Raw genomic sequence first — 26,325 nt, 5'->3', positions numbered from 1 at the left:
AAACAGCATCGCAAGGAGCGTTATCTGACATCAGAAATCTCTCGGGGCAGAACTTGGAGGATCAAGAACCCCAGTTGATTGCAAACCAGGCTGCGAGCAAACAGAGAGACGCAGACCAAGAAACTTTAACTGAGGACAGAGAGTGGATCAACTTTTTCTCATTTGAAGAAGATCAGCCAGGAGATCTCCACATTCAACCCAACAGATGGGAGGACAGCTCTTCTGAATGGGAGTCTCTATATTGGCGAGACTCCTTGGGCAGTCTTAATCTGCAGCCGCCAGATCCGCCAAGGAGTGTACCATGATTTAGAAGTAGAATGCAGGGACAGTTTGCTAGTAGCTATGATGTTCCAAATCAGTTGGCGAATTTTCATCTGTCTCTCGCAGCTTAATTTGTAGACAATACATCGATAATTTCTCTTGCAGCTCTGCTGCCGGAGACCAGAGCTCCCTCCATATATCCCTTCCATACGGTGCTTGTCTCTGTTCCAGCGAAGTGAATGTAGCCTTCCGGCCTCCATTGATCTTGACTGAGGCTCCTCAAGCAAGAGGCGGGCACCACAGGACAGGGTGCTCCCTGTGAAAATTCTTCTTCGTTCCAAATCTGTTCACGCGTCTCCAGCGGCCGTGGAATATTTGCCCCATAGATACGCTCCACATGGTCAATCACTTCAGTCAAGCGATCGTGCGCATCTTGTTGTGCCCATTCTGCACCTTTTTGGCCTACCACGAAGCATATAAGGGCAAACAGGCCATCTTCATCACTCGAGGCATCTCTTGTCAGAGCCACTGGGCCACTGAAGCCTTGGGCCAGGCCACAGAGACCGAGTTTACGCCACCAGGGTTTTGAGTAGACGAGAAATACCTTTGCGTAAAATCCAAGTTTGCTGTGAGCGCTAAGCCAACATTTATCTGCTGATAAAGACGGTGAAAAAGTTATCTGATTCAAGAAGACGCTTGGAACGGTAGAGATGATGCGTTCAGAGCGAAAACGTCTTCCGTCTCGAGTGGTAACTGAGCATCCATTGCTGAGATCCTGCTCAATCGTTTGCACAGGGGCTGAGCATATAACCGTGTCTGGCTTGAGCCCACGCCGAAGCCCATGGCACAGTGACTGTGACCCGTGTCGAAAACGCATACTCTGTCCACCACCTCGGCCGTCTGATCGCATCTGGATAAGGCCACCTCCAGCTTGGCAGTAGTGCAAGAAGAAGACGGCGCTGACTTGGTTCGACTCGACGCCCAGCATTGCAGCAGTCCAAATGTTAACCAAGCGACGCACGATATCGCCGGCGCCCATGGAAACTACAAACTCGTCCATGCTCATGTGGCCATGTTTGGTCAGAGATTGGCCAAGCTCTGTCGCTTTTACGGTGTGGCATAGAGCCTCGACGCGATTTCTGATCTCGGCAAATGTTACCTTCTCCTCTTGAGAGAGCTGGTTATTGGAGTTTACCATCAGCCTCTGTGTACATCCATATGGAGGAAAAGGCCGCAGATATTGGACTCACTGGCGGATCACTCCCATAGGGAAACCTTCCATGATCTTCCATGATGCAGTCACCAACAATATTCTGCTTCACCATCTCCAGCCCCAGCTTTTTAACCAGTGCAGTAACCTTGGGTTGATTCACATCATTGGTCCAGGCCCCTCCAAGTTCAACATATCCTTTCCCAGGGCCCAGAGGAAGAGACCACAGTTTACCACCAACCCTATCTCGCGCTTCGAGAATGAGACAGGAAATGCCCGCCTCTTGGAGATCATGAGCAGCCTGTAAGCCACTCAGCCCGCCACCAATGATGATGACTTGAGTATTTTGTTCCTGGGCGGACAACTCAGAAGACGTTTGGGGATGAATGCTGAAAGAAGCATCTTGCTGGTTGGGAGCCATGGTTGCTACAGGCGTTAAGCTGTGGCTTCTAGGTGTTCTAAACGGAAAACGGCGATGGATTGATGGTACTTAATCGCACTCGGTGTTTTTCTACTAATTCTAGTATTCTTATTTATGTCTTTTTTTTAACTGAATGTATTGCTTTATGATGCCGATTGATGAATATTGGTCGGGCCGAAGGAGAATGAGGAGAAGGCCATTTGGAGTCGTAGTGCCGAAACGCCGAACACAGTGGGCTGCTGTGGGCATCAAGTGAAGCATTTAGTGCAGGCAAACTCTCAATCTCTACCTCTTCACTGAATATTGTCGTTGGGGAGTGAAATTTCTCACAGGTACAAAGACCAAAATAAGTGGCGTGGTCTGTATCTTATTAATTCATTAACATTCATTATAACTATATTAGAGAAGAAATCGCCTGCAAAACTGCAGTCAGTCATGGAGCTGTTTTCTCTCGTCGGAAAGACTGCCCTAGTAACGGGAGGAACTCGTGGTATTGGCCAAGCCATAGCCATCGGACTTGCTGAAGCTGGGGCAGATATTGTTCTTGTCCAGGTGAGTTGGACTACACATTTTCAGATGCTCTGAGATCATGTCTTTGGCTAAGTGCCAGAACGTCTAAAGCGGAATACGGAGGAAAGCGCCACAAAGGAGAGCATCGACGCTCTGGGCAGCAAATGCCACATTGTTGTAGCAGATCTGAGCGACCGAGGCAGCGTGCATGGTCTCATTGCCTCTGTGACTGAGACGCATCGAATTGACATCCTCATAAACAACGCTGGAATTATGCGGAGGTTCCCCGCAACCGAGATATCACAGGAGGTGCTCGACGAGGTCATGGAGGTTAACTTCAACGGCCCCTTTATTCTGTGCCGCGACATGGGCAGATACTGGATCGATAACAAGATCGACGGCCGGCTCATCAACATCGCCAGTCTCTCCACATTCCAAGGCGGCGTGAGAATGGCTGCATATTCGGCCAGCAAAGGCGCCGTCGGCCAGCTCACAAAGGCCCTGAGCAACGAATGGGCGCAGCACAAGATTCGCGTCAACGCAATTGCGCCGGGGTATGTTGCGAGTGCCTATCCTGTATTCCAGTATTAAACTTATCAAGGTAAATTGCAGATACATCGCCACAGACATGAACACAGACACGCGCAACAACCAAGATCAGACGTATTATCAGTCTATCCTAACACGCATCCCCATGGGACACTGGGGGAAGCCCGAGGATTTCAAAGGACCGGCCGTGTTCCTGGCTTCCGATGCCAGCTCCTACGTCTCCGGGGAAACTATTGTGGTACGCTGAAATCGACGTTTACATGACAGATGTGGACATTTGGACTAACTGAGACGCAGGTGGATGGCGGGTGGATGGCGCGCTGAATTTGATAGCATCTAAGAGCTCACGGGAATAGAGGAGCAGCAATCGGTATAGACTGGTAAACGGAAAATGGACATTGGTTTTTCATGTAAAACTGCGGGTGTTGAATATGTAATAATAGGCAAATGGGTATAATGAGTCAAGCTTCATGAGTAGAGACTCGGTTGGAAAAGAGCTGTGATGCATTTGTGTGTACTTGTACGCAGAGTGCCGCTGCTGTCCCTTGCAGAAAGGTTCATCTTCTCTCTTTGGCACTAGAAATCATATGGGCATGCGTGTAAAATGTACATCTCCCGCGTCAACCACCAAGTAGCGCTACAGCGGGCTGCCGAATAGAAACACGTGATACACAGCGGCAGCGCCTTATCTTATCAGCACGTCACAGTCAAGGAAAGTTGACCATAGCTGAAAGGCAAACAAACGGGCCATCAAATATTACTACTACTGCTTGATCCGACTAATATTAAGCGCCAACTCTCCCTTTATTTACATCCCGTCTCCCCCCCAAGCAAGGCGGTTTCCTCCTTTCCTTCTTCTCCTCCGCAAGAGGTCGATTGGCTTCTGTTGCGCCCTCAAGATGCAGGATCCCTCAGAGCTTCTGCTCCGATACGCAGAAGAAACCGAAGACGACAGCTACGACTCGGCCGTCGAAGACGAATTCTACAATGGCAGAGATCCTTGGGACGAGAACCCCTACGAGGGACGCGTTTTCCACAAGTTCTCCGAACTGCCTCCAGAGCTGCGCCTCAGAATCTGGGAGCTTGGTCTCGTAGAAGCAGCGCAGCCTCGCGTCCTGGAGTTCGAAGTTCGTGCCATCCCTCGAAAGATGCCCGGCGTTTTCACAACAACCGAGTTTGGCGACCGAATCCAGCGTCTGTTTCGGGATTGGCAAGTCCGTCCTGGCAAAGACTTGGCCCGCGTAACTAAGCAGACGCGCACCATCATGGCCGTCAGCCGAGAGGCTCGAGGCACTGCTCTCACGATTCTGCCTCACACTCTCAAGATTCGGAACCCTGCAAAAAACAACTATGGAATGGTGCATTGCAACCGAGATCGAGACGTTGTTTACATCAGCGGATATGAACGAGAGCATATAAATCCAAGGGCTCCTGATGAGAGCGTGGAAGATAGCGCATATCATTTCGACGGCTTCGCGGAAAATGTTGTGCAGCTTGCAATTAACAGCGACGCCTTTGACGATCAAGACGCAAATACCGACACCGACAGGTACTTCAACCACGCCATGGAGCCATTCCATAACCTCAAGAGGATTTTTCTTCTCTCCCACCCCACCATCCCGTTGGACAGCCATGAGGAGCTCTGGTGCGGCTCGGATTTCGTTTATACCCACACCACCGCCATCAAGGACAGGGGCAATGGCTATTTCTGGACAAAAAGATGTTGGCCAAATGCAGACGATTATGACGACTTTGTTCGGAACCAGATCCCCACCCCAGAGCTGGAAGGTGTGCCCTTTCAGGGTCGTCCGTTGATTCCAACTCGTGGTATCATGCTCCTCCCAATGCTTGCGTTTGATAGTCAAGATGGCTTGAAAGCCCTTGACAAGGTGCGTGCAAGGTGGCAGGAGAGTTATACGCGCGGCATTTCTATCGAAGAACTCTCTGATTCATCGTCCGACTCCGGTTCCGATTCCCAATCTGAACCTGACGAATACGAGAGCGAGGGAATCGACGACTCCGAGATTATTGAGGATGATAGCGAATGCAATAGTGATGAGGATGCCATGTCCGGAGATGAAATATATGGCGATGATGACGAAGACACCCTGAATGGAGACGAGGTGGGAGAAATTGTTCCCGTATTTTCTAGTCCAGAACCAGAACCAGAACCAAATGGTCACGTAGGCTCTACCTCGGAGACGCAGGGCTCTCGTAAACGACGAATCGTCACCGACTTGGATGATGATGATCCACCTGAGGTATCAGGGGCGAAGCGCGCGCGCACTGGTCGTTTCTCAGCGCGAGTCGTTACGTCAGACACGGAGGATGAAGGGATGAGCGAGCCCAGCGGTACTGGGAGGAGTCGCAGGCGTGCAACGATTGTTGACAGCGACGACGAAGGTGACGATGATGACACTAGCGCTGAAGTCAACGGAAGAATCGACTCAAGTAGCAGGAAAGACAAAGTGGGGGCTGCAAGTGGAATAAAGAACAACAATGACCAGGAAGACGACGACGATGAAGAAAAGGATGAAGAGGATGATGACGATGAAGACGAGGAAGAGGAGGTTACAGATGTAAGGCAGCTGAGTCTAGCCACTAGGCTTGAGCTTGTGCCACCACACCATTCCTCGTCGCACAAAAGAAAAGTTGAGGACGATATGATGAGTACCGATCCAGAAGACTATACTGAGGATGATGAGGATGACGATGAGGACGAAGAAAGATCGGAAGACGATCTTATTGACGGCATTGCAGAGGAATCAGACGAATCTGATTACGAATGATTTTGACGGAACAATTATTTCGGCGTACATGGGAATTTCCACGGGGTTTGGACGGTATTTGTTGGATAATTTGGATTGCGCATATGGTCTTTTGACCCTTCTTTCAATATAATAGGTTACTGGGCTGTCTTCTATAGACCATTATAAATAATAAATCCCTGATAATACATATCACTATCTTAATATATCATGACACCTCTAGAAACGTTTCACAATCCCTTCCCCTCTGCCAAGAGGTCGACAAACTCCCGAATCCTTCGTTCCCTCGTCTCGATCTTCTTGGCAGTATGAATACGCCACAGGAAAGAATATCTCTGCGATTTGCTCAGCCCCTGGAACGTCATCTTGGCCATTTCGTTCTCTGCCAGCGCATCCTCGAAATCCTCGGGGACCTCCATCGTCGCCGGACCTGCATAGGCCTTTTCCCACCGCCCATCCTCCTTTGCGGCATCTACCGCAGCTATGCCCGCGGGCTTCATCCGACCCTCAGCCGTCAACATCTGGACGCGTTGGACGTTGCGGCGAGACCATAGGCTTCGGGGCCGTCGAGGCGTGAAGCGCTGTAAGAAAAAGTTTTCGTCAAGGCGTTTGCGCTGGCCGTCGATCCAGCCATGGCACAGAGACGTATCTACGGCTTCGAGATAGCTGATGGAGGGGAGTTTGGCGATGATTGATTTCTTGCTGAAGCGGAGCCAGATGCCGGAGGGAGTTGAGGAGCCGGAGTCGAGAAGCCAGGCGTCGAAGTGAGAGGCAGATGGGAAATTGAGGGTCTGTACGGTAGATGATGATGCTGATGAAGTCAAACTTAGTTTAGATTCTAGCTTGATAGTCTTAGACTTGGACTTGGTAAGGAGGTTGTTGGATGAAGTGTTGGATATGGCTGGTGATGATGAAGCTTCGGCCGCAGCTTCGGCCGCAGCTTTGGCTACTGCCGCTCTAGTTACTCTGCGAGTTGACATTTCTGCTAATGCTACCTGGCCTATCTTGTCGCCAGTTAGAAATCATCAATGGATGAAGCCATGTCAGCTAGAAATGGGGGGCTCACTATTGCATGCTACTTCGGGTCACCGTGAATATGACCGGGAGTCTCCGGCGCAAATGCGAGCAGCAGCGTTGTCACTTTAGCGAAAGACAGTCCAATTGATACTAGATGAGGATGACAAACACGTAATTCAATTGGGTGCATTCAAAAGGAAAACCAATCATGCGGTGCGTTGCGGTCTGTTGAAGCTCATGAACGGTTTATCGTCTGGTAGTTGAGGCAGAAGCACCCGTGGCTTAGGCACCAGATATCCAGCCCTGGAGAGGGCTGTTTTAGCCTAGGGGCGCCGTAATTCTCAAGCAAGGCAGCCCGCACAGCCCGTCAAGTCCCTGAGCCACCATTTTTCAGCACAAGCCAGCACCTACAAGGGGCTGCTACAGCAGATGTCGTTACAGCGCCCTTGGGCCCTGCATTTGATCTAGGCAGCCAACCTCAACACCAGATGCATCATTCCAATGCAACCCTACATCAACTCATCTTCTTCATCACCCCATCTTGAAACATCAAAGTCAGAAACGCTTGCTAAACACCAGCAGCATCAAAGCCGCGAATAGAAATCATCACTGCTGATACAACCAAAACCCACCCGCCTCTATAGACGACGCCGTTTATATCCGCCAGCTCGAGATTACACATCAGGCAATTGAATCAATCCATCAATTGCCATTACTCCTTAAACATCTCCAACAGCTTCTGGACCGGCCAGGCTCGCGCATCTCGATACTTTTCTACTACCCCTCGCAGCGCTTGACGTTCGTATCGGTCCGTGAAAAAGTCGCCATACAGCTGGATGCCAATGGCGGCATTCAAAAGCGCTGGAGGCGAGGCGGGATGGCAGAGAGCGATACCGCAGAGCTCTAGCAACAGCAGACGAACGTCATTCTCCGCCCTTCTCCAGCTCGCACGCGACGCCGACGGTGCTCTAAAGAATCAAGCATCAATATCAGCCGCATGGGGAGAAGAGGGCAAATGTGTTCAAACGACTTACTTGAGAAAGGGATTTTCGGCGACCAGCACCGACTTGGCCATGATGCTTTGTTGAATGCTGGTGACCTCAAGATTTGATCCGTACCAGATGGTAGGAAAGATCTCCCCCTTGGCTTTATCTGCCGTCCTTTTAAAGATGGGCCGGAAGTTGGCCAGAATCTCGAACTCGAGGTAGTTTTGCTGGTCCATAAGCCTCACTAAATGATCTGCGGTTAGTTTGTATGTTGCAATATACACCGAAACCCAACGAATCATCCCGACTTACTCCATTCGCGTTCGGATCCGTCTTCCCAGCGCCACTTGGCCACTTGGACAGTGTGCATCACCGTCTTGTTTGCCTTGGAGGCGCTATGCCATAAATCGGGCGAAGGAAACAGCTGCGGTGGTTGTTTTCGGGTGAAAGAGTGGTAGATTTCCTGTCGAAGAGCCATCCAATATGCAGCTTGAATAAGACTTCTTCGACCAAATAACGCCTGAGAGGCCGAGCTCCTCAATACAGCGTTGATGATGGGAAGGAAATTGACCTGCTTGCCAGATTGGAAATGCGCGTCGTCACTTTGGCTGTTGCTGCTGTCGTTTGCCGGGGCCTCGTCTTCTTCCTCGTCTATCTCCTCTAGCTGACGGAGGATAACGGCCGTGGCAATGATGCTATCTCGATAATCATCGTCATCAATATCGTGAAAGTGCCGCAGCGCGGGAATGCACTTGAGCATGTACTCGACTGCATCATGCTCGCTAAGCTTGGGAATAAGCTGTCCGTGATAGAGAATACCAGCGGGCGTCCTATACTGGGGAAGACGACTAAGATGACGGGCGGCAACTGCAAATATCGCGTTGAGGAGGTGTGGATGGTGGTGGGCACACCGAGGGACGGCAAGCTGAAAATGGCGGTCTTCGTCACACAAGTCAAACTATCGATGAGAGTCAGCACATCTAAGCAAACCATATCCATTATACCATGTTCATATCCAACACAAGGCCTTACCCAATGTGCAATCTCTTCGACAAAGTATCGAAAAAGGCAAGCCTCCCGAGTGTCTTCTAGAGGGAACCGTCGTCGGAGACTCTCGTCCTCTTGCGATGATATCACGCTTGGCACATGACGGTCATACAAGGAAGCGTACGACGCGGAGCCATCATCAATGGGGTATGTTGTAGTTGAGTGTGCTGCGGAGGAATAATGGTCAACATCCCCCTGTCCACGAGGCCGGACTTGGGGGCCAAGGGATGTGCTCCTGTATTGAGCAGGCGGCCGGTCATCATATGGATCAAGGGACCGAAATGGCGCGGCATCTGGGGTCTTGTCTTCGGATTGGTTGCTCAGGTGAGGCGAATGATTTGAAGGCGAGTCAACTGAGGGGCCACCGCTTGAGGTAACATGATATGGGGACTGATTGGTCGCGCCGGGAGTAGCCGCAACCCACGATTCCGATTCCCTGTGCTGATCAGGACTCTCTTGACTTGCCACGGGGCCACCTCCCTGAGAATGGAAGCGAACTGTGTTTTCCGTTTACAGTCAGTGACCAAATCATCAAAGGTTACTCAATACCAGTTTGGAAAGGTGGCGGGATGGCAAGTTTGGGCCTCATGGGAGAAGGGCCACCATGGTCCCAGTCTACATACAGTGCTTCACTTCGCTATTGACCCATTTCTGCTCCTTGGAAAAGCTGGCGGCGGACCCATGGCGGAAGACAGTCTTCTTAGTAGGACGTGTGCATGGCAAGAGTTTCAACTGACACCGACGACACTTGGGGCGCTCTTCGTCACCTACGATGCGTTGCCAATGGCAGCATGTCAGCAACGCCGCTTTAAAGGTTTCATGGAGTATGGCACATCGGCTATCCACAGATGAGGCGTCTGCTACCCCAGCACGAGAGAAGCACGTCTTGTTTGTACATCTATGGAGCGCAGATGAATCTCATGCGGAGGCGCCATATCACGACAGCCAGGGCCGGAGAAAAGCCAGCGGGACGGTGAATCTCACATTTAACGTGCTTTTCTATCGGCAGGGCTCAAGTCAGCTATGGAATACGAATAAGGGGGTACATTGAGATGAGTTGAGAGCGGACCTTTGCACTGGACACACGGGTGCTTCACCGCAGGCATCAAGTTCCAGAAGCCCAGCCGGTCGCCACAGGGGAAATTGTCCGCTATAACTGTGGCCTGATGAGAAAATTCGAACAGCTGACGTTATGCCGATTTGCGACGAAGAAAGACGCGAGCTGGAGAGCAAGATGGAGAGATGTAAAGCGAGATCCGGCGAGAGCATCCAGATTCGGCCAAAAATCGGTCTTGGGCGTGACCATTTCTTTTAGTAATCGCCGGCGATGGTTTCCTTGGAGGTGAGCGGGCTGCGGAGAAGATCTAAGCCTAAACGGGGCAAATTGGATAACGGTGGTTGTTATGTGATCTGTTACGAATCAACGAGTGGATATAACTGGGGAAACGACCCTGTTATATTCTGCTGTTGAGAAGCGTCAGGGGATGTCGATTGTGTGAACCTCATCTCTCAAGATTGTTTGTTATGGCTTCGTCTTGATGAAAGGTGAACGTTTCTTACAACCAAAATGGACACGATTTTTCTGTCTTTTGGTGGGGGAACATGAGTTACCAAGAAGTTGATCCCCGAGCTTATTGTCGCTAGGCAGCTGGAATTAACGCTGCAACAACTACTACTACTAGAGCGGCTGAGCTGAACTTGTGAATTGACTCACGAAATCGTGAATCCTGCACTTTCACTCTCAGTCAAACAGCATATGTTATTCCCATTGGGAGAATATTCAAACCCCTTTACGTCTCTGAAACACACAATTATCATCCAAATCAGACAAATATCATCATGAGCCATCAACCCCAAGATCAAGAGTTGGCTCAGTCTCAACGACTACCCTACACGGGCTCATGCCATTGCGGGGCGATTCGCTACATTGTCTTTCTAACTCTCCCTCCCGCATCGCTTCTCAACTCAGAGCCGCCGCCATCTCGAGGAGTCCAGCGCATCTATAGGTGCAACTGCACTGTTTGTCATAAATCGGGCTTCCTCCATGTCCGCCCTGCCTCTGCGTTTGACGATTTCCTCTTGTTATCGCCACTTGACCCACTCGAGAGTCTCGGTGACTATTTGTGCAACGACGAGGAGCTACACTTCCTCTACTGTAAGACGTGTGCGGTACGGTGTTTCATCTTTCACGGCGAGGGGGAAGTTGTCGATGTTAGTTTGCCAGAAACAGCTGCGTTAGTTGGTGCTAAATCTGGCTCTGAGACGGGCATTGTCTCTGTCAAGGCCTGGAGACCCAAAGAGGTCGAGCTCAGTGCTACTAATCCTCACCAAGGCTCGTATCTCAGTGTTAACGGACACACGATCGATGCAGGTCAGGAGGGAGTTGATCTACGAGAGTGGGTGGAAACAAAGGCAGTCATGTATCTGGATCTGCTCCCAAACGAAGGGGGAATGCCACGACGTTGTGAGAGACCGCATGTCGGCGGTTCATATTAAGCGTTTAAACTGGTAACTACAGTGTTACCTAGCCGATTTTTAAATGGAGCCATATTTGTTGCAGGACTACTCCGTATTTTGCTTTGCGATATGTTGAGACGGCGTCAACTCCCACATTCATACTGCGCTCAAATTATGCCAGTTGCATGGAACCTTGTGAAAGACCGTTCATTATATATCGTCAATTCATGCTCATGCTTCAAAATCAGACGCCATCTACATATAACCCAACTCCGTGCATAACTCAACCTCGCTGAAATACCAAAGCGCCTGTGCATTCATCCACATCTCAAAGAGCCTTTATCAAAATGGAGAAATACAAATCGTCTCTCAGTGCCTTGCCGCCCACTAACTCAGCATAAGGAAAAGGCTTCGTCTTCTCCGTCCTTGTGTATCCTCGTCGGATATAATACTGGATCAGCTCTTCGCGAGTCCAAATAACGCTCATCTCCATCTCTCTTATACCCCATGTCTGCTTGGCATATTCTTCTGCTGCGGTGAGAACAGTGCGTCCAATCCCTCCGGCTTGGCGGAGCGGATTTACGGCAAAAAGGCCAAAGTATCCCAGAGTGTCGCTTTGCTTCAGAACCTCGCAGCAGGCTAAAATATCGCCGGCCTCGTCCTCAGCAACAAGTACTGCTCCAAGCGGCTCATTGATCTTCGCCAAGAGTCCTGTTTCATCGATTCGCTGGTCATCGACGAGTCCTGCTTCGGTTGTCCATCCTGCGCGGCTGGATTCACCGCGGTATGCTGAGCGCACGAGTGCGAGAACAGCTGGGAGGTCGGCCGGAGTGGCCTTGCGGATGGAGAGTGAAATCGGTGCCATTTTGGATATGAGTGTGAGTGATCTTCACTGGTGTCGATAATTGGTGAGAATCAGTAACCAATGGTGTGGTACAGTAGTGGGTTGAGTATGTGGAGCACACGAAATAGCAGAGTATCGAGGGAAAGTTGTTTTAGATGGTATTTTCTTCTTTGTTCTGATGATTTCAGATATTGCAATGGATTGACGTTCTCTTTTATAAAAGACTCAAAGTAAGAAGACAACGCCCTCGAAATGGTGTTGATGGCAGTCTTCCAAGCAATTCCACCCTTCCATGTCTCCAGCAACATGTCGCGCTAAGGCGTACGCTTGACATTTTTTCGACATTTTCGACATGGCGAAAACTGACTCATGTAAAAAGCTGACGCCACTAAGCCATAAGGCCACGAGTCTTTATCCGTCCCTGGAACTCTATGTAACGCTAAGAGATGCGAGCACTAATAATGTCTGGTATCTGTTGGTGCGCCTTCGGGGCTATTCGATCAACAATCATGGCGCCGAGCCACATACGAGTATACAAATGGAATAGTATGGGACAAGTGCTATGATGCTATTCCCCGCAAGTCCGATCCCTCCGCCAAAAACGCCTTGAACCTATTAAGGATAATGTAGTCTAGCCAATTACCTACTGCTTACATGGGAGGGGGAAGCACATTGAGCTGCCGGCTTCGGTGCTCCCGGCATTCTCGAAGGATTCCATGGAATCTCGTCGATCCCGAACAAACTTGGGCCAAGTATTTGTTAGAACCAGATACTTTATGCTCTTCTCTGCATCATCAAAAACGCCGTGGTCGAACTCGTCCGGAATCTCGCCCCAGTACTGGACGCAATCGCCAGCAACACTGTCCTTTTCAGAATCCGACCTCGGAGCCTCACAGCATGAAGCTACAGAGCTGGGCTTCTTCCATTCGGGGCAGTTGAAAGGAGTTGCAGGATTGACTGCTTGCTTTTCGCCATACATGGACCGCGCGGGCTCCTCAAAGATGGACTCGAGTTTCTTCAACTCGACGGATGAGATATTGATCGGAAATGCGGCGTCGCTTGTGCTGATGTACTCGGTATAGATCCGCAGAGCACGATTAAATCGCTCTCGGACTAGGTCTCGCTTTATGTCCTCAGCCATAACGCCGCTGCGACTGCGAACCGAAACAGGGAATGAGGACTTCCATTCTCCAACGCTTGTTAAAAATGCAATATTCTCCCCAGAGAAGTCCCTTAAGGCTGAAAATTGCTGTAAAGGCTTGGGATTCCTCTCCAGCACGTACTCGAGAGCACTCAGCGTCAGGATTGACTCAACGGAAGACGTCTGGATGGAACTATTGGTCGATCTCCACCCGGTCTTGATGGACTCTATCACTGTCGACTTAGACTTGAAAGATCTGATGGCCTTGCCCAGACCTGTCTTGTTATTTTCCCACTGCTCAATCGTGTTCAGCGTCTCTTGACAGAGGGTCTGATGGCACAAGACTTCCCAACACGGGAGGAAGACGGTAAATATTTCCATCAACCAAATTGATACGGCAATCCTATGGCAGTAGTGAGTAATTTGGTTTGACGCCAGGATAAAACTGAGAACATACCACTGAGGAGGAATCCAATGGTGATTAATTGCTTCCATCCCTGGGACATAAAGAGCAACAAGCCACATGGGCGCTGCATGAAGCCTATATATACGCACAGATATATCCATCAGTAAAAGGCAACTGGATTCCATGCGATGTTCAACTAACCCGGAAATCGCACACCAAATGGTCTGAGTTCGCCATCCTTGGGTGTCGCGAATATCTCGTGCACGCCACAGCGTGAAAGGCGCAACAATCCAGGCCCAGAAGAACAGCCACAAGACAGAGGGCCACCTATTCAAGCTTGTGTCAGAACGAAAGCGGCCGATGCTGTCAAGCTTCACGGGTGTCCTTAAAGCCGATGTTGCCTGGAGGACTCACCATTCCCATCCCCTGCCCATTTGGACCTTTTGCTCCATTTCCGTGCCATGAACTTCAGTGCCTGGGATGCCCCATGAGCTATGCCATTTGCGGGAGATGAGAAACATGAAGACTGCCATGAATAGCTGCGTGGGCCATTGTTAGCTCGTGGTATGTGAAACTTAAAAAAACACCGGACGAATGAGAATGCACTGACCTGGAAGAACATTCCAGAGCCGACCAAAACGACAACCTTGGTAGTGTGATTGAGTCTGCGAAATTTGCTGATAATACCGCCCTTGTTGGTGACCTTGCCCGCAGTCGAGGCGTTGAGAGTATCGGCCCGGTCAATGTATTGCTTCTGGCGTTGTGCAACGTGGAGAAAGCGGGTGTTTGAAGCGTGGAACAGGCCAATGCCTAGAGGCAGGTATGTGCCCATGATCCAATACTGCGTATCCCCAGGATAGAGTGGCCCTAGGACGTACCCAAGTTGCACAGATATCCAGTAGAGATGGAGCAGTGAGATGGCTGAGAGCGATAGACTGATGCCCCTTATCCTCAGCATCGGCATATGGCGCTGGTAGATGAGAAAGCCCATACCCCAGAGCAGTAGCAACGTCCATCCAGTAGCCCAGCAGATCCACCATATTCCGATGCCATTGAGTCTGGCCGCGGGCTTGGAGTCGGCCGTGAGGCCCAGCTCAGAGCCCATGGTGGCGAATAGCGGCCGGCAGATACTGTGGTATGGAGCGGAAGAGCTGAGAAGACAAACGCTGCTCGTTGCCTCTCCGTCTGTAGATTGTGGGTCACGGGTATCTGTGAACGAAGCGAGAGAAGAAAAAAGCCCAGGGCAGCAACTGATCAAGAGAGCAAAAAAAGACTAGGACGGGAGGGAGACTTTTAATCTCGACCGGCGTGCCGTGGATGTGGATGACTACAATGCCCTTCCGCCTTTCTGGTGGCATAGAGCTGAACAAGAAACAAGAGACTGGATGCGCTTTGAGCACAAGAGGGGGTGTTGGGCCAGAATTCTGGGCCGCAGTGGTTCACCCTCCCACCCTCGTCTCATCTCGTGCAGTTACATGTACAAGTACTTGCTTTGGGTAGCTCGTCACATCGACGACTGCCCCTATCTCGGCCTGCTGTTCGTTTATGTTATTGGTGACGCTTCTGATGTAAGGAATCAGTGGGATTCTAACCGAGAACAATGAGCAAGCTAGGCACCCAAACCTAGTTGGTTTAATATTCTACCACTGCTCTTTTCCTCCGGAGCACAATAAACGCCAGTGCCGAGCTGGCCACAAGTCGGCCGCCGATCTCGTCCAACATCCCTTGAACCCTGCCTCTGTCCTACTGGCCAAAGCTTCCCGTTGTAGGTGACAGAAGCGGGCGTGCAAGCTCCCGAGAAGCAGTGAATGACCCTGTCTCTCTGTCTCTCATGCGTGGATGGGGGTGGAAATGGTCTTTGAGACACAGTTGACATTGTCGGGTCCAAAAACCCTTGCAGGCGGCTGCAAGACAAAACCGTCTCCCTTGCGTTACCTTCCTTGGTGCCGGGACTGTTAATCGGACCCCGGTATGACAGCGAAGAGAATCCGAGTTACACGTTTGCATGTATGCATGCATGTGTCTGCTGCTTGTGTGTCCTTCTGAATAACTCCATATGCACATTTGAAGCAGATCGTAGACTATTGTATCTATTGGTGGTACTCCGTATACATACACACGAGTAGTTACTTGTATGCTTGGTATTAATATGGCCTTCTATACGTACGTGTAACGGTGTCCTTGTTGGTCGCCCATTACCTCCCTTCTACAAGATTAGCGTTTGAATTCGATGAACCCCTACGTCAATCGTGGCCTCAGTTTCAAGAACTCCATAACGACATATTCAATCAAGCTTCTGGATATGCCAAGCACCTGGATAGCTCAATATTATACCAACCGTCATTGAACTCGGGTGATCGTCCGCTAATGGTTGATCTCATCCGTTGCTGTTTAATTTAGAGAACTGGGCTACGAAGATAGTGTATCCATAAATATGTCGATTGCTCAAACGTCTTCTCTTCGGATAGATACGGCTGACCAGCATAACCCTGCTATATTTCCCGCCTCCCCAATCTTCCCGTGTCTTGTAGCATCGCTCTTAGCGCTACTTCAGGCTACCTCATGCTTCACTAATGGGCGATTAGCGGCGGCTAGATGCAAAGAGGAATTCTTTTGTCCTAGCAAGTACGGGTATGTACGAATATAGTTATTGATGGTCATACATGGCTATTATCTTGTCTTTGAGTCATTGGCGAGTGTCAGAACATCTAGCACCAGATATTCATCGCTCTTCAACCCATTGATCATTCCACACTGTACATTGTGTTTCTGACAAAGGATGATGCTTCTGTCTCAAGACGGGATTAATATTATAAGCAGTGGAAGAAACAACTATATGAAACACGGCTGGCTTAAGCTGTAATCACATTCATACGGCTGAATCGCAGCTGCAAGGAGTTGGTGGGTGCACAAGTAGTATTTGTCAATCTCCCCTTGTAACACTGAGATCGACCAGCTGTGGCATGCGGTAGACAGCGGTGAGAGCAGGGATACTCCTGTTAATAATTCCGATCTAACACTGAGGGTTACCTATTGTAGACGATGTCATCAGATCGTGTTGCGACCGCAAGGTGGCCAAAGCAACACGCTTTTCAGTCTCCCACTTCCAACACCATATGCAAAATACATGTAGCCGAATGCCCATAACGCTGATATTGATAGTCTTAACCCACATCCCGCACGTGTCACGTTGTTTATCCGATCCCGAAACTTGACAGATGACTGATTTTCTTGATTAGCCTTGATCTTGTTCAACTACCGGGTTGCCGTTGCGGCCGTTTCATGGAGTGACTGTGAATGAAGTGGCTCTTGGTGGACCCCGACTCAGTTCAAAATGCTTCTCTGAGCCTCTCATCAATTGTGCATGTATTCTGGCGGCAATACTCGTACATGGTACTTGCACATCCCCTTATCTCGGAACGCGGTGAGAGAAAAGACTAAGTCGCCCCTCAAGGCTGCGAGACACGCATGATCCTTGCGTCACAAACAATGCGCTAAGGTGTTTGCTCCAGGCGATGTGACTGTGAAGTTCTCGGTCAAGCACTTGGCTCAAATCTAAATGTGCATGGGGCGGGAAGCGTTGGTGGTGCCGCGGCATGCAAGGGAGAGTCCGGCTTCCAACTCTCTCGATGGGCAGATATCATTTGCGCAATGCTCCGATTGGTTCCGGATGTTATTTGACATGTGTAGCCTAAGGGGGAGGCATCAATGGTTGATGGACTGCGCGCTTAGATGGTTTCACTTGATAAATAGTACTCGTAGCTGGGAGCTGGAAGCAGTTGAATGTATTCGAACGTGTTACGCGTTTGCCCATTGTGTGACGAGTGCACCTCATGCATGTGCCAACTTGTGCACCGAACAAGGCAGTAAATTGATTCAAGCAAGGACTGGCTAGCACTGCACAGCTATCTTTAGGTAGACTGAAAGAGATTTGTCCAAAGAATACTGTAAATTGGATATGAAGCTCTTCTTGTACACGCAAATTCTCCACTACAAATACTTGCTCGATGCACGCGTTTACCAATAGCGTTTCCAATGCTATGGTTTTGTGTGTCACTATAGCAACGTCCTGTATTAAATCAGATAGCCATCATCACTCTTGATGCAGGGCAGTATTGGACGTCGATTTTGGCGACGGCACCAACAGCCAACTTACGGCCGTGGTAGCCAGGAGCGCAATCAAGATCGGCTGGAGCACTTTTACACCAGCGTTTGCAGATACCACTCCTGTGACGATGGGAAATACTGAGCCTCCCATTTGAGCAAAGACAAACACCAGGGGCAGCGCAGTAGAGCGTATTTCTGGAGAGAAAAGCTTTGACCCAAGAGAGATGCCCTTTGCAGAAGAGTTAGCCGACGCGGAAATTAACATAAGACATGCAGAATTTAGCAAAGACGTACAGTTGGAAATAATGGCCCTGTAAAGAAACCGATCAAGCTCGCGGCAATGGAGGCAGCAATGATATTCGGCACCCTAATGTTTCACTATGAGCCTGGTTTTCACGACAAATTTGAGACCGGGCGGGACATACAACCAGAATATCAGCTGAAAGACAATCGCGGCAATGATGTAGAAAAACACCATTCGGCGTTCTCCAAACCGATGCGTTGGCTCTGCCAGGAGCATTCGCCCCAGAAGACCGCCGCCATTGACGCCAGCGGGGACATAGCCCATTTGCGACAGGTTGCCGTGACGAACATTGACCAAGTATTCCACGACCCAGCCGCCAGCTGTAAGAACAGAGCCGAGGTAGAAGAAGAAGAAGAGGCTCAGCAGCCAGACACTAGGAGTGCTTGCAGTCTTCTTGATGAGCTGTGTGGCCTCCTTGTTCCTCGAAACTGCATTATTGCTGCTTTCGACGGCTTCACCCAGGGTTCTCCCACTGCTTTCGCTCGCAACAGTCTTGTGTTGAAGCCCAAGGGTATCCCAGAATGCGGCGCAAGTCAGTGCAAGATTGACAACTCCAAGAGCTAGCGGAAACGTGTAAAACAAGTACCATCGCGAAACGACTCCCGTGGATGCTATAGCAGTGGAAACAAACGGTCCAACCAAGCAACCCGCCATGTACATGGCATGGATAAACGCCAGCCAGCGGTGAGCGCCCTTGGGAACAGCGCTGGCGACCCACGAGTTTGCGTGGGTATCTTGAAATGCCTGGCCGACACTCACAAGCCAAAACGTCACGACAAACAACCCAAACGGAGGGTCCCAGCAGCGGAGGGCATGTGCCGCAATCTGGAACACCGCTCCAAGGGCCAGCATGGCGCCGAGATTAAGATACTGGCTGAGATGAGTGTTGGCAAAGGCTGCAAACAGCCAGCCGAGGAAGTTGGCGCCATAGCTACATTCATTGAACCCCTTTTGTCAGTGAATCTATCTCATTCACTACCAGCCGCGGAACGGTGCTTCACACTCACACGCTCGATACAATTGCGGTGCTAATATCATATTCGCGTATCACATAAGGTATCAAGGCTCCAATGCTTCCATCGTTGACGCCAGCTACAAAGAAAGAGAAGCCAGCGCTAATGAGCTTCAAGTACAGCGACTTATTGAGGCGTTGGTCTGGCCCTGGCGCGGGTTCCGTCTCGGAAGGATCAGCATCACGGCTTCTCCCTTGCGTCAAATCAGTAAGCTCAATCGCGCTTTCGACTGTGGTCTGAGTCTCAGTGATGGCCATGATTGTATCGCGTGCTCCCTTGAGCGGTGATGAAGAAAAGAATCACAGAGCCAGGCCGATTCTGCCGCTTCAATCAACCCTTTAATAACAATTGACCGTAGTCACAAGAGGTGATGCTTGCATTGCCCTTAGCCTGTACGGGTATTTCCCCGAAATAAAACGTAATTCTCCCCGCATCGGGGAGTCGCGGAGTCGCGGAGTAATTAAGCTTGGCGCCATTCTCTGTCCAATGCCAGCATGTAATAGGGCGCGGTCCAGTATATTTCTCCGTGGGCATCGTGTATGCGATCGGATATGTCGAAGCCATCGCTTATGCTTTCTCCCTATGTTGGAAGTTGAAGATGTATGTATATGATATGGCCGCGATTGTATTAAGATGACAACTATTGACAACTGGGGAAAAAAGACGGATGTAAAACAGAGTCACAGAAACTGTACATTGGTAGACGAGGAAATTAGGTGATGGCGCTCTGAGTTTCGTATGTCAAGATTGCCAGAGCCGGGAAGCACGGAGTCAAACATTGAGGTTCTAGACTGAGCCAAGAAATACTTCATGACTACTGGATATCTAACCGAGGTTAGGAAATCCTCAAGGTAGGGTGCCCCTAGACAACATTGGCCCTAGCTGGCGGATTGCAAATATGTTACACACACAAAAACACAATGGGAAGCCGATTTGGGCCTTGAATGGCTGTATTATCAGAAGAGGCAGAACTTGGATCCTTCCATACATGTCTACATCATATACACCATACACGACTTCACCACAAGCCTAACATTCTCTTCATCCCAATAACACAGCCCTGATCAACGTCACCCGCCTATCACCCAGAACATTTGCATTCCCAAACATTCCATCATATTGTCAGAGGAAACCTTCTTAACGAGCTCTTGGGTTCTCTTGTTTGTCACGAGTTGAGCAGCCTAACCGCAGAGATAGCGCTTCACAACATTGTGTGTTTTCCCCTTGCAGTCAATCTCTTTCTTCGCAACCGCGGCACAATTCCCATAAAGCGAATTGTCCTTAACACGGCGAAGCCTCTGTGGTTTCTGGGCATAACCCGTGTTAGGAGCGGTGCAGCCGACGAGATAGTAATCGGTGCCATCAAGTCGAAAGTTGCGATTGCAAACCTTCCCACTTTCGGGGGCTATGGCAACATCGGCAATGCAAGGGTCTATTCCCTCGATCCAGGCGACGTTGAAGTGAGTACCGCCCTCTCTGATCTGGTTACCAATGGCGATGGCGCCTTGAGCCACAGGAAGGACCGTCACTGAGAGGCACAGAATAATTTGAGCGATTGAGTTGGTGAGATGCATCGTGCGCGAAGCTTTTGATATGGTGATGCTTCTAAAGGGATTGACTCTTGGGATTGATGATTGAATATAGTTTCCCTGAGAGCAGGGGATTTTTCCGTCTTTTATGTCCTCAAATCGCCCTCGCAGATCAAGTAGAATCTCATCCCTTGCGTCCCATGTTACTCAAGTTGGCCTCGGCTTTTCCGTGATCGTCACGTTCCTGAAGGAATCAGTGGGTAAATGGCCTGTTGAATGAGGCGATGTAACGATCGTCTTCGCTTGTTCCAACAAGCTTCATCGTGGTTGGCGTTTAATGTGCGCCATGTTTCATGACGAAACCATATGATGTCAAGATGTCAGCAGTGAGCTAATGGAGCTGTCACATTCGTCAAACATTCTAAGAGGACGGCCTGATCGTGCCGAATAGTTTAGATGCAGAGTCAGATTTCACATCATTAAGCTTATTCATAGTGATGTTGAAACGGGAATGATCGCCTTTCAGCTGACTGTAGTGATGCCCGTCGCTCCATTTATCTAGGAAAGGCAGCTACCGGGACGTAACACATCAGGTCAATCCTACAGGATCGCCATTCGGAGGATCGCCAAGATGCGGGATCTCAGCCCCAGTCTTGGCAGGAAACACGACGGTAATTTGATACTTGGGGCAAAAAGAGCAATGGGACAATGGGGCTTCCGCTCACTGTTGTAGCCTGTTGGTTACTGTGTGTGTATTCATGTAGACATGAATACTGTTTTTACCTTATCAAGATCTCGCCGTTATAGTTCCTTCCTTTAATACAGACTACCCTGCGTTGTCTTCACATACCTCTTTCATTAATTACTATAGGTATATTTCCATCTATAGATGAAGTAAATGGATGTCACATGCATGGCTAACTCACGAAGGTGGCATGATCCTGCATGAAGATGGATCGCACCAAATCCTTACACTGGTCTACTCCTCCTCACTCAAACCCAAAATTCAGGATATCTGGCGTTTTTTATTTATCTCATCATGTTGTAAAGACATTAAACTGACTCAAAATACGCTATAAGGTAATTGTAATGGGGAAAATGGACAGTAATACCTCATAGACTACCACCAGTGACATCGGGATATTCCAGCTACCAAAAGTTCCACGAACAGTGCACCTAAAGGGAAAAAATGACTGCAAGTATAACCAAGCGACTCAATAAAGGAGAATAGGGGATGCAGGATGGTATTAAAAATATAGAGATGAATCAATGGAACTGAGTCATCTCTGGTTGTTATCACATTTGCGCCCTCGTCAATACAGATAGGAGAACAACTTAATCTTTTGCCAAGGTTCTTAGTATTTACCCTTGGTGATCGTTTTCGAGTGTGTTCATTTTAATCGCTCCTGCAGCGGGGGCGTTTTGAATATAGATCGTAGAGTTGGAGGCAGAAATAGAGGAAAGGCATCCCACAAGAACTGAGACGAAGGCATCTACCAAATATATGAAGGTAGGTTTTAGTTAACAATGAACCACCGCAGTTCGCCAATTTTACGCAGATTCTCAACTCACTTCAATAGTCAGAAAGCGGAGAGAAGCAGCATGCATGCACCGGCTTTACTCAAAGCGTGGTTTCCAACACGAAGTCTGCAGACTTCAAGCCGAAAGCACTCAGCAGTTGAACATTGTGTGTAAAACTCAATATCCATCATTTTCTGGCTGTGCACGGGCCACAGTCGTCCGTTTGTTGTGTTGACATTGTGAAACCTGAGCCCTTTGTTTGTCTGGCAGCTGTCGCTCCGTTTCCTAACCAAGAGCCCTGACAGAAGCAAGGTATTCACTGGATATTGAGTGTGTTCAACTACGGCGACAAGCATGCATGGACATTTGCCGGATGCATATCATGTATAGATTACAGACTAACTATGCGTAGTTTTCCTCTCAAAGCTAGCCTGAGCAACCGATCGCAGTTCATCCATGGCATTCCGACGCCTCCCGACGTCTCGCATTTTGGAAGTGGAGAGAAAGTTCCGCTCGTTTGCAGTTCCCAAACTGACTCAATATGGAGGTCTTCCTCATTTTAAGAGCTTGCAAAAGCTTCCGATCCGAATAATACGAGACTCTTACTACGACAAATCGAATCTCCTCTCGTCAGCTGGAGTCTGGATCCGGAAGAGAGATGACCGGTGGGAAGCGAAGGTCAAAAAGGGTGGATCTTTCACAAATTCAAGATTCGAAGAGCTCACACATGTTGACGACATCTCGGCGTGCATCAAGCGCATCACCGGCATCGATGATCGAGAGGCGCGAAACTTTGGCCTTGATCCCATTGCCATCTTTTCCACCACTCGCGAAACGTGGATAGCCGATGACGAGTTCCATATTGTGCTTGATACGATGGATTTTGGTCACCAAGTTGGCGAAGTCGAGTTGCAAAAGGTCTTGGCTGGCGAGCCGACTGAGCATCAGAAACAAAACGAAGTGCAGCTTATGGATGAAAGGGTGGCTTCGTTTATGGAGACTTATGCCTGGGCATTTTCTCCGGGCCAGCCAACGGGCAAATTGACGGCATACTTTGAGCGGGAAAGAAGAAAAACTACATGAGAGATGGATGCTGTGGAGATATAGAGGGAGAAGGGCAGACGTGTTTTCCTCATCCACGTCGGATAAACATCCACAGGTCATTCTTGGTAGAGTCTACACCGTATCTACTGCCAAGACGATCGCAAGTCAGGATCCTCAGCTGCTTGTCACTCAAAATTTTAGTAGCTTCCTGGTATTTTATCCCATGAAAGATAATCAAGAAGCTGCAGCCTTTGGGGTAAATCCCATGCCAACAAGGCCAATCGGCTAGGCAGTGTATACCACGGAAGATATGACTTGATCTTACTTCCGACTACGATGGAAATTCGCCTGCCCATTGCAAACAATTCACGCAAAACCTCTGACTCTGTTGACGTACATGCTACAAAACCCTCTCCTTGCAGTGGCTGTAACCGGACTAAGCATCATATTGCCGCATCGTGCCCTTCGTGACACGTTACTCCTCAGTCAAGGATGCCCATTTCTGGTTGAACCGCAAAGTATTCAACAATCTTGAATAGGAACTGCGGGTGTAACCGCTCGTATCAATCTACCACAAGTTAGCCGCGAAATAATGAAAAGCATAGTCATCGTAGAGGGTCACATACCGTGATGAGCTTTCCAGCCTCCCCGTAGTGAGCAAGCAGAGAGGGGTTCAACTCTTGGAATTCGTCGTATCTCTTTCCGAAAGTCTCTGCATTATCTCCTTCGCGACCTTGTTTTCGATTAAGCACTCGGATCTCGGCCTGTTTTCTAGGACAATCGAAGAAGAGAACAACCGCAGGATGCTGGAACTGAGATGGTGTTAGTAACGTAGCCATATAATGGATGGGGGCCTGCAATACGTACTTGGTTTTCGAAATCCCTTGCTTGGCCAAGGCATCGAGGAAAGCCATCCAAAATAGTAACTCCGCCTCCATCAATGTGCGGCCTCAAAATTGGGAAGAGAAGCTCCGTGGTCAAAAGCTCTCCGCGCCGAACACACTCGACGACCCTCTCATCCGCGTCTGGGGAAGCCGCGACTTGTCGTAAGAGATCTCCTATGGATATATGCTTGAACCCATATTTATGGGCGAGCTTTTTGCTCAGCGTTCCTTTTCCTGCTCCAGGAGCTCCTGGTCGAGGTGTGTTAGAACGTGAAGCGAGAGGCATATCAACTTTACTTACCAAGCACAAATACTACTTTCCCTTCAACTGGCTCCATAATAGTCTCGCAAGTTGGATCGTAATGGAAAAACACCGCTGTCTGGAGTCGGTGTTTTGTTGTGTAGGAGCGGAGATGTGATTGTGCTACATTAGTGCACGGGTGGCTATTGCTCTCTTTAAATGCGGAAAAAAAATCCCGTTTGTTTTGCCGAATTCTCTTTCTTATTTAATCTTCTATTCGTTTTATGTTAACTTTAAGAAGCCTCGACTTTCACTTTACCGAATCCTAAATTTTGACCATGGATCTCTCCACCTACATTTTGATCATCATAGTTACTATCGTACTCCTTATTACCAAGGGTCGCGTTCGCACTGGGCAAGTTCCAGTATCTGTCAACTATCATTTTTCACGAAAGTGTAACAAGGAATGCCTCTTTTGTTTTCACACGGCAACCACATCCCATGTCGAAAAGCCAGAAAATGCCAAGAGAGGTTTGACTCTCCTCAAGCAAGCCGGCATGAAGAAAATTAACTTTGCTGGCGGAGAGCCATTCCTCTACCCAAAATTTCTTGGGGAGATGATAGATTTCTGCAAAGAAACTCTTCAACTTGAATCTGTCTCCATTGTTACCAATGGGAGCCTTGTCAAGGAGCAGTTCCTTCAGAAGCATGGCCGTAATATCGACATTTTGGCGGTCAGCTGCGATTCATTCAACGAGGCCACAAACATAAAGATTGGGCGAGGATCCGGCGACAATGTTCAAAAGTTGTATGAGATTGGTTCTTGGTGCCAGAAATACGATATCAAGTTCAAGCTCAACACGGTGGTGAACAAATTTAACCACTTGGAGGACATGAACGATCACCTCAATGCACTCCAGCCATTTCGCTGGAAATGCTTCCAAGTGCTCATTGTAACTGGAGAAAATGATTCCGATAAGACCCTTCGCAACGCTCATAGCCTAACCATTTCTGACGACGAGTTTGATCGCTTTTGCGAGAGACATAGTAGCCAAACGTGTCTTGTCCCAGAACCCAACCGGCTGATGGCCAAATCCTACCTCATACTCGATGAATACATGCGTTTCTTGGATAGAAATGGCCAACAACCATCAAAGTCCATCTTGGAAGTTGGCGTGCAGCAAGCTTTGCAAGCAGTTTTCTGGGATGAAGAGGCATTTGTGGAACGAGGAGGCATCTACGATTGGAACAAGTCGTCTTGTTCCTCGGATAGTAAAGATCTAGAGTGGTAGTTGAACCGGCATACCTGCTGATAGATCTTGGGAATAGATTCGAGATTTTATGGCCCATAAGGGTTATATACCTCTGTGGGATGGATTTTGGCCGTCACTGAATGTTGGATATGATGCTACAGCGTTCTCTCATCTTACAGGTCTCTTAGACTATCAGGTTCGACTCTACATAGTCATTTAATCATATTTTGTCATATTATTTCCATTACAGTCGTCGAGCAATCGGAGCATCGGTAGAAGGCGCCCGCCTTGAAATCTGAATACTCTTACCATGTCGCCTCCTTTTTCCGTTCAAGTCACTTTTGTTTGCGCTCACTTCTCTACACGTCCGCAACCCGATCTCAACCCGGAACTTTTACTCCGTGTCATTTACACCGCCACTGTAGAGCTTTTACGCGTTGATTGCTGTTACCCGCGACTCCTCCAGATAATCAAGTCGAGCAGGAATGATGGTTTCGTCATTTTTCATCAAATTTGGCGAGGCGCTTCCTTCACGGGACATGGATGGCCCTCGTATATGCACATTGCCGAGATTTCGATGGGCAACATGCGTCAGCTGAACTACGAATGGCTTGGAGTAAGTAGCTATTCGTTCCAATAAACTGACTGTATACGTCTCCTTGGAGGCCTACAATATCTGACATGGTTGTGTCACCTGGGAGGCCTACTATAATGAATGGGTTGCGTAGATGCATGTTTGCTGGGCCACCACAACCCGTCAGAGCCCCAGTTGTACGGGCCAGCCCGCATGAGTCCATCGGTATTGTATGAAC

General features: G+C 49.2%; 12 protein-coding genes across 12 annotated transcripts; 5 read left to right on the top strand and 7 right to left on the bottom strand.

Annotated features, from left to right (window-relative positions):
- Positions 1–388: 388 nt before the first annotated feature.
- Positions 389–2,329, bottom strand: TRIVIDRAFT_190914 (uncharacterized protein; the record flags this gene model as incomplete). The annotated part of the gene is made up of 3 exons (XM_014102774.1): positions 389–1,438; positions 1,512–1,807; positions 2,320–2,329. The coding sequence occupies 3 exons, from the start codon at positions 2,327–2,329 to the stop codon at positions 389–391; spliced, it is 1,356 nt and encodes a 451-aa protein (XP_013958249.1).
- TRIVIDRAFT_45963 (uncharacterized protein) lies at positions 2,328–3,275 on the top strand (the record flags this gene model as incomplete). Its single annotated transcript, XM_014102773.1, has 4 exons — positions 2,328–2,444; positions 2,514–2,956; positions 3,015–3,189; positions 3,249–3,275. 4 exons carry the CDS (start codon positions 2,328–2,330, stop codon positions 3,273–3,275), a joined length of 762 nt encoding a protein of 253 aa, XP_013958248.1.
- Positions 3,276–3,850: 575 nt separating this feature from the next.
- TRIVIDRAFT_221298 (uncharacterized protein) lies at positions 3,851–5,740 on the top strand (the record flags this gene model as incomplete). The annotated part of the gene is made up of 1 exon (XM_014102772.1): positions 3,851–5,740. One exon carries the CDS (start codon positions 3,851–3,853, stop codon positions 5,738–5,740), a length of 1,890 nt encoding a protein of 629 aa, XP_013958247.1.
- A 209-nt stretch (positions 5,741–5,949) lies between these two features.
- Positions 5,950–6,525, bottom strand: TRIVIDRAFT_8458 (uncharacterized protein; the record flags this gene model as incomplete). Its single annotated transcript, XM_014101943.2, has 1 exon — positions 5,950–6,525. A coding segment is annotated over one exon (576 nt), but the record flags the coding sequence as incomplete, so codon positions are not given.
- A 923-nt stretch (positions 6,526–7,448) lies between these two features.
- TRIVIDRAFT_147942 (uncharacterized protein) lies at positions 7,449–8,817 on the bottom strand (the record flags this gene model as incomplete). Its single annotated transcript, XM_014102771.1, has 4 exons — positions 7,449–7,704; positions 7,771–7,966; positions 8,035–8,680; positions 8,755–8,817. Coding segments are annotated over 4 exons (1,161 nt in total), but the record flags the coding sequence as incomplete, so codon positions are not given.
- Positions 8,818–10,608: 1,791 nt separating this feature from the next.
- Positions 10,609–11,265, top strand: TRIVIDRAFT_67685 (uncharacterized protein; the record flags this gene model as incomplete). The annotated part of the gene is made up of 1 exon (XM_014102770.1): positions 10,609–11,265. One exon carries the CDS (start codon positions 10,609–10,611, stop codon positions 11,263–11,265), a length of 657 nt encoding a protein of 218 aa, XP_013958245.1.
- A 289-nt stretch (positions 11,266–11,554) lies between these two features.
- Positions 11,555–12,091, bottom strand: TRIVIDRAFT_58108 (uncharacterized protein; the record flags this gene model as incomplete). The annotated part of the gene is made up of 1 exon (XM_014102769.1): positions 11,555–12,091. The coding sequence occupies one exon, from the start codon at positions 12,089–12,091 to the stop codon at positions 11,555–11,557; it is 537 nt and encodes a 178-aa protein (XP_013958244.1).
- Positions 12,092–12,713: 622 nt separating this feature from the next.
- Positions 12,714–14,722, bottom strand: TRIVIDRAFT_45779 (putative GprK-type G-protein coupled receptor protein; the record flags this gene model as incomplete). Its single annotated transcript, XM_014102768.1, has 5 exons — positions 12,714–13,614; positions 13,669–13,752; positions 13,819–13,944; positions 14,032–14,156; positions 14,228–14,722. 5 exons carry the CDS (start codon positions 14,720–14,722, stop codon positions 12,714–12,716), a joined length of 1,731 nt encoding a protein of 576 aa, XP_013958243.1.
- A 2,988-nt stretch (positions 14,723–17,710) lies between these two features.
- On the bottom strand, positions 17,711–19,298 carry TRIVIDRAFT_221292 (uncharacterized protein; the record flags this gene model as incomplete). The annotated part of the gene is made up of 4 exons (XM_014102767.1): positions 17,711–17,953; positions 18,019–18,091; positions 18,150–18,959; positions 19,036–19,298. The coding sequence occupies 4 exons, from the start codon at positions 19,296–19,298 to the stop codon at positions 17,711–17,713; spliced, it is 1,389 nt and encodes a 462-aa protein (XP_013958242.1).
- A 677-nt stretch (positions 19,299–19,975) lies between these two features.
- Positions 19,976–20,663, bottom strand: TRIVIDRAFT_80895 (uncharacterized protein; the record flags this gene model as incomplete). The annotated part of the gene is made up of 1 exon (XM_014102899.1): positions 19,976–20,663. One exon carries the CDS (start codon positions 20,613–20,615, stop codon positions 20,223–20,225), a length of 393 nt encoding a protein of 130 aa, XP_013958374.1.
- Positions 20,664–22,547: 1,884 nt separating this feature from the next.
- On the top strand, positions 22,548–23,174 carry TRIVIDRAFT_67680 (uncharacterized protein; the record flags this gene model as incomplete). Its single annotated transcript, XM_014102766.1, has 1 exon — positions 22,548–23,174. One exon carries the CDS (start codon positions 22,548–22,550, stop codon positions 23,172–23,174), a length of 627 nt encoding a protein of 208 aa, XP_013958241.1.
- A 184-nt stretch (positions 23,175–23,358) lies between these two features.
- Positions 23,359–25,552, top strand: TRIVIDRAFT_58105 (uncharacterized protein; the record flags this gene model as incomplete). The annotated part of the gene is made up of 2 exons (XM_014102765.1): positions 23,359–23,391; positions 24,659–25,552. The coding sequence occupies 2 exons, from the start codon at positions 23,359–23,361 to the stop codon at positions 25,550–25,552; spliced, it is 927 nt and encodes a 308-aa protein (XP_013958240.1).
- Between the last annotated feature and the right edge of the window lie 773 nt (positions 25,553–26,325).

The sequence above is a fragment of the Trichoderma virens genome (genome assembly GCF_000170995.1).
Source record: "Trichoderma virens Gv29-8 chromosome Unknown TRIVIscaffold_5, whole genome shotgun sequence".
NCBI classification, from domain to species: Eukaryota; Fungi; Ascomycota; class Sordariomycetes; order Hypocreales; family Hypocreaceae; genus Trichoderma; species Trichoderma virens.
This window is presented reverse-complemented; position numbering and strand designations above follow the sequence as displayed.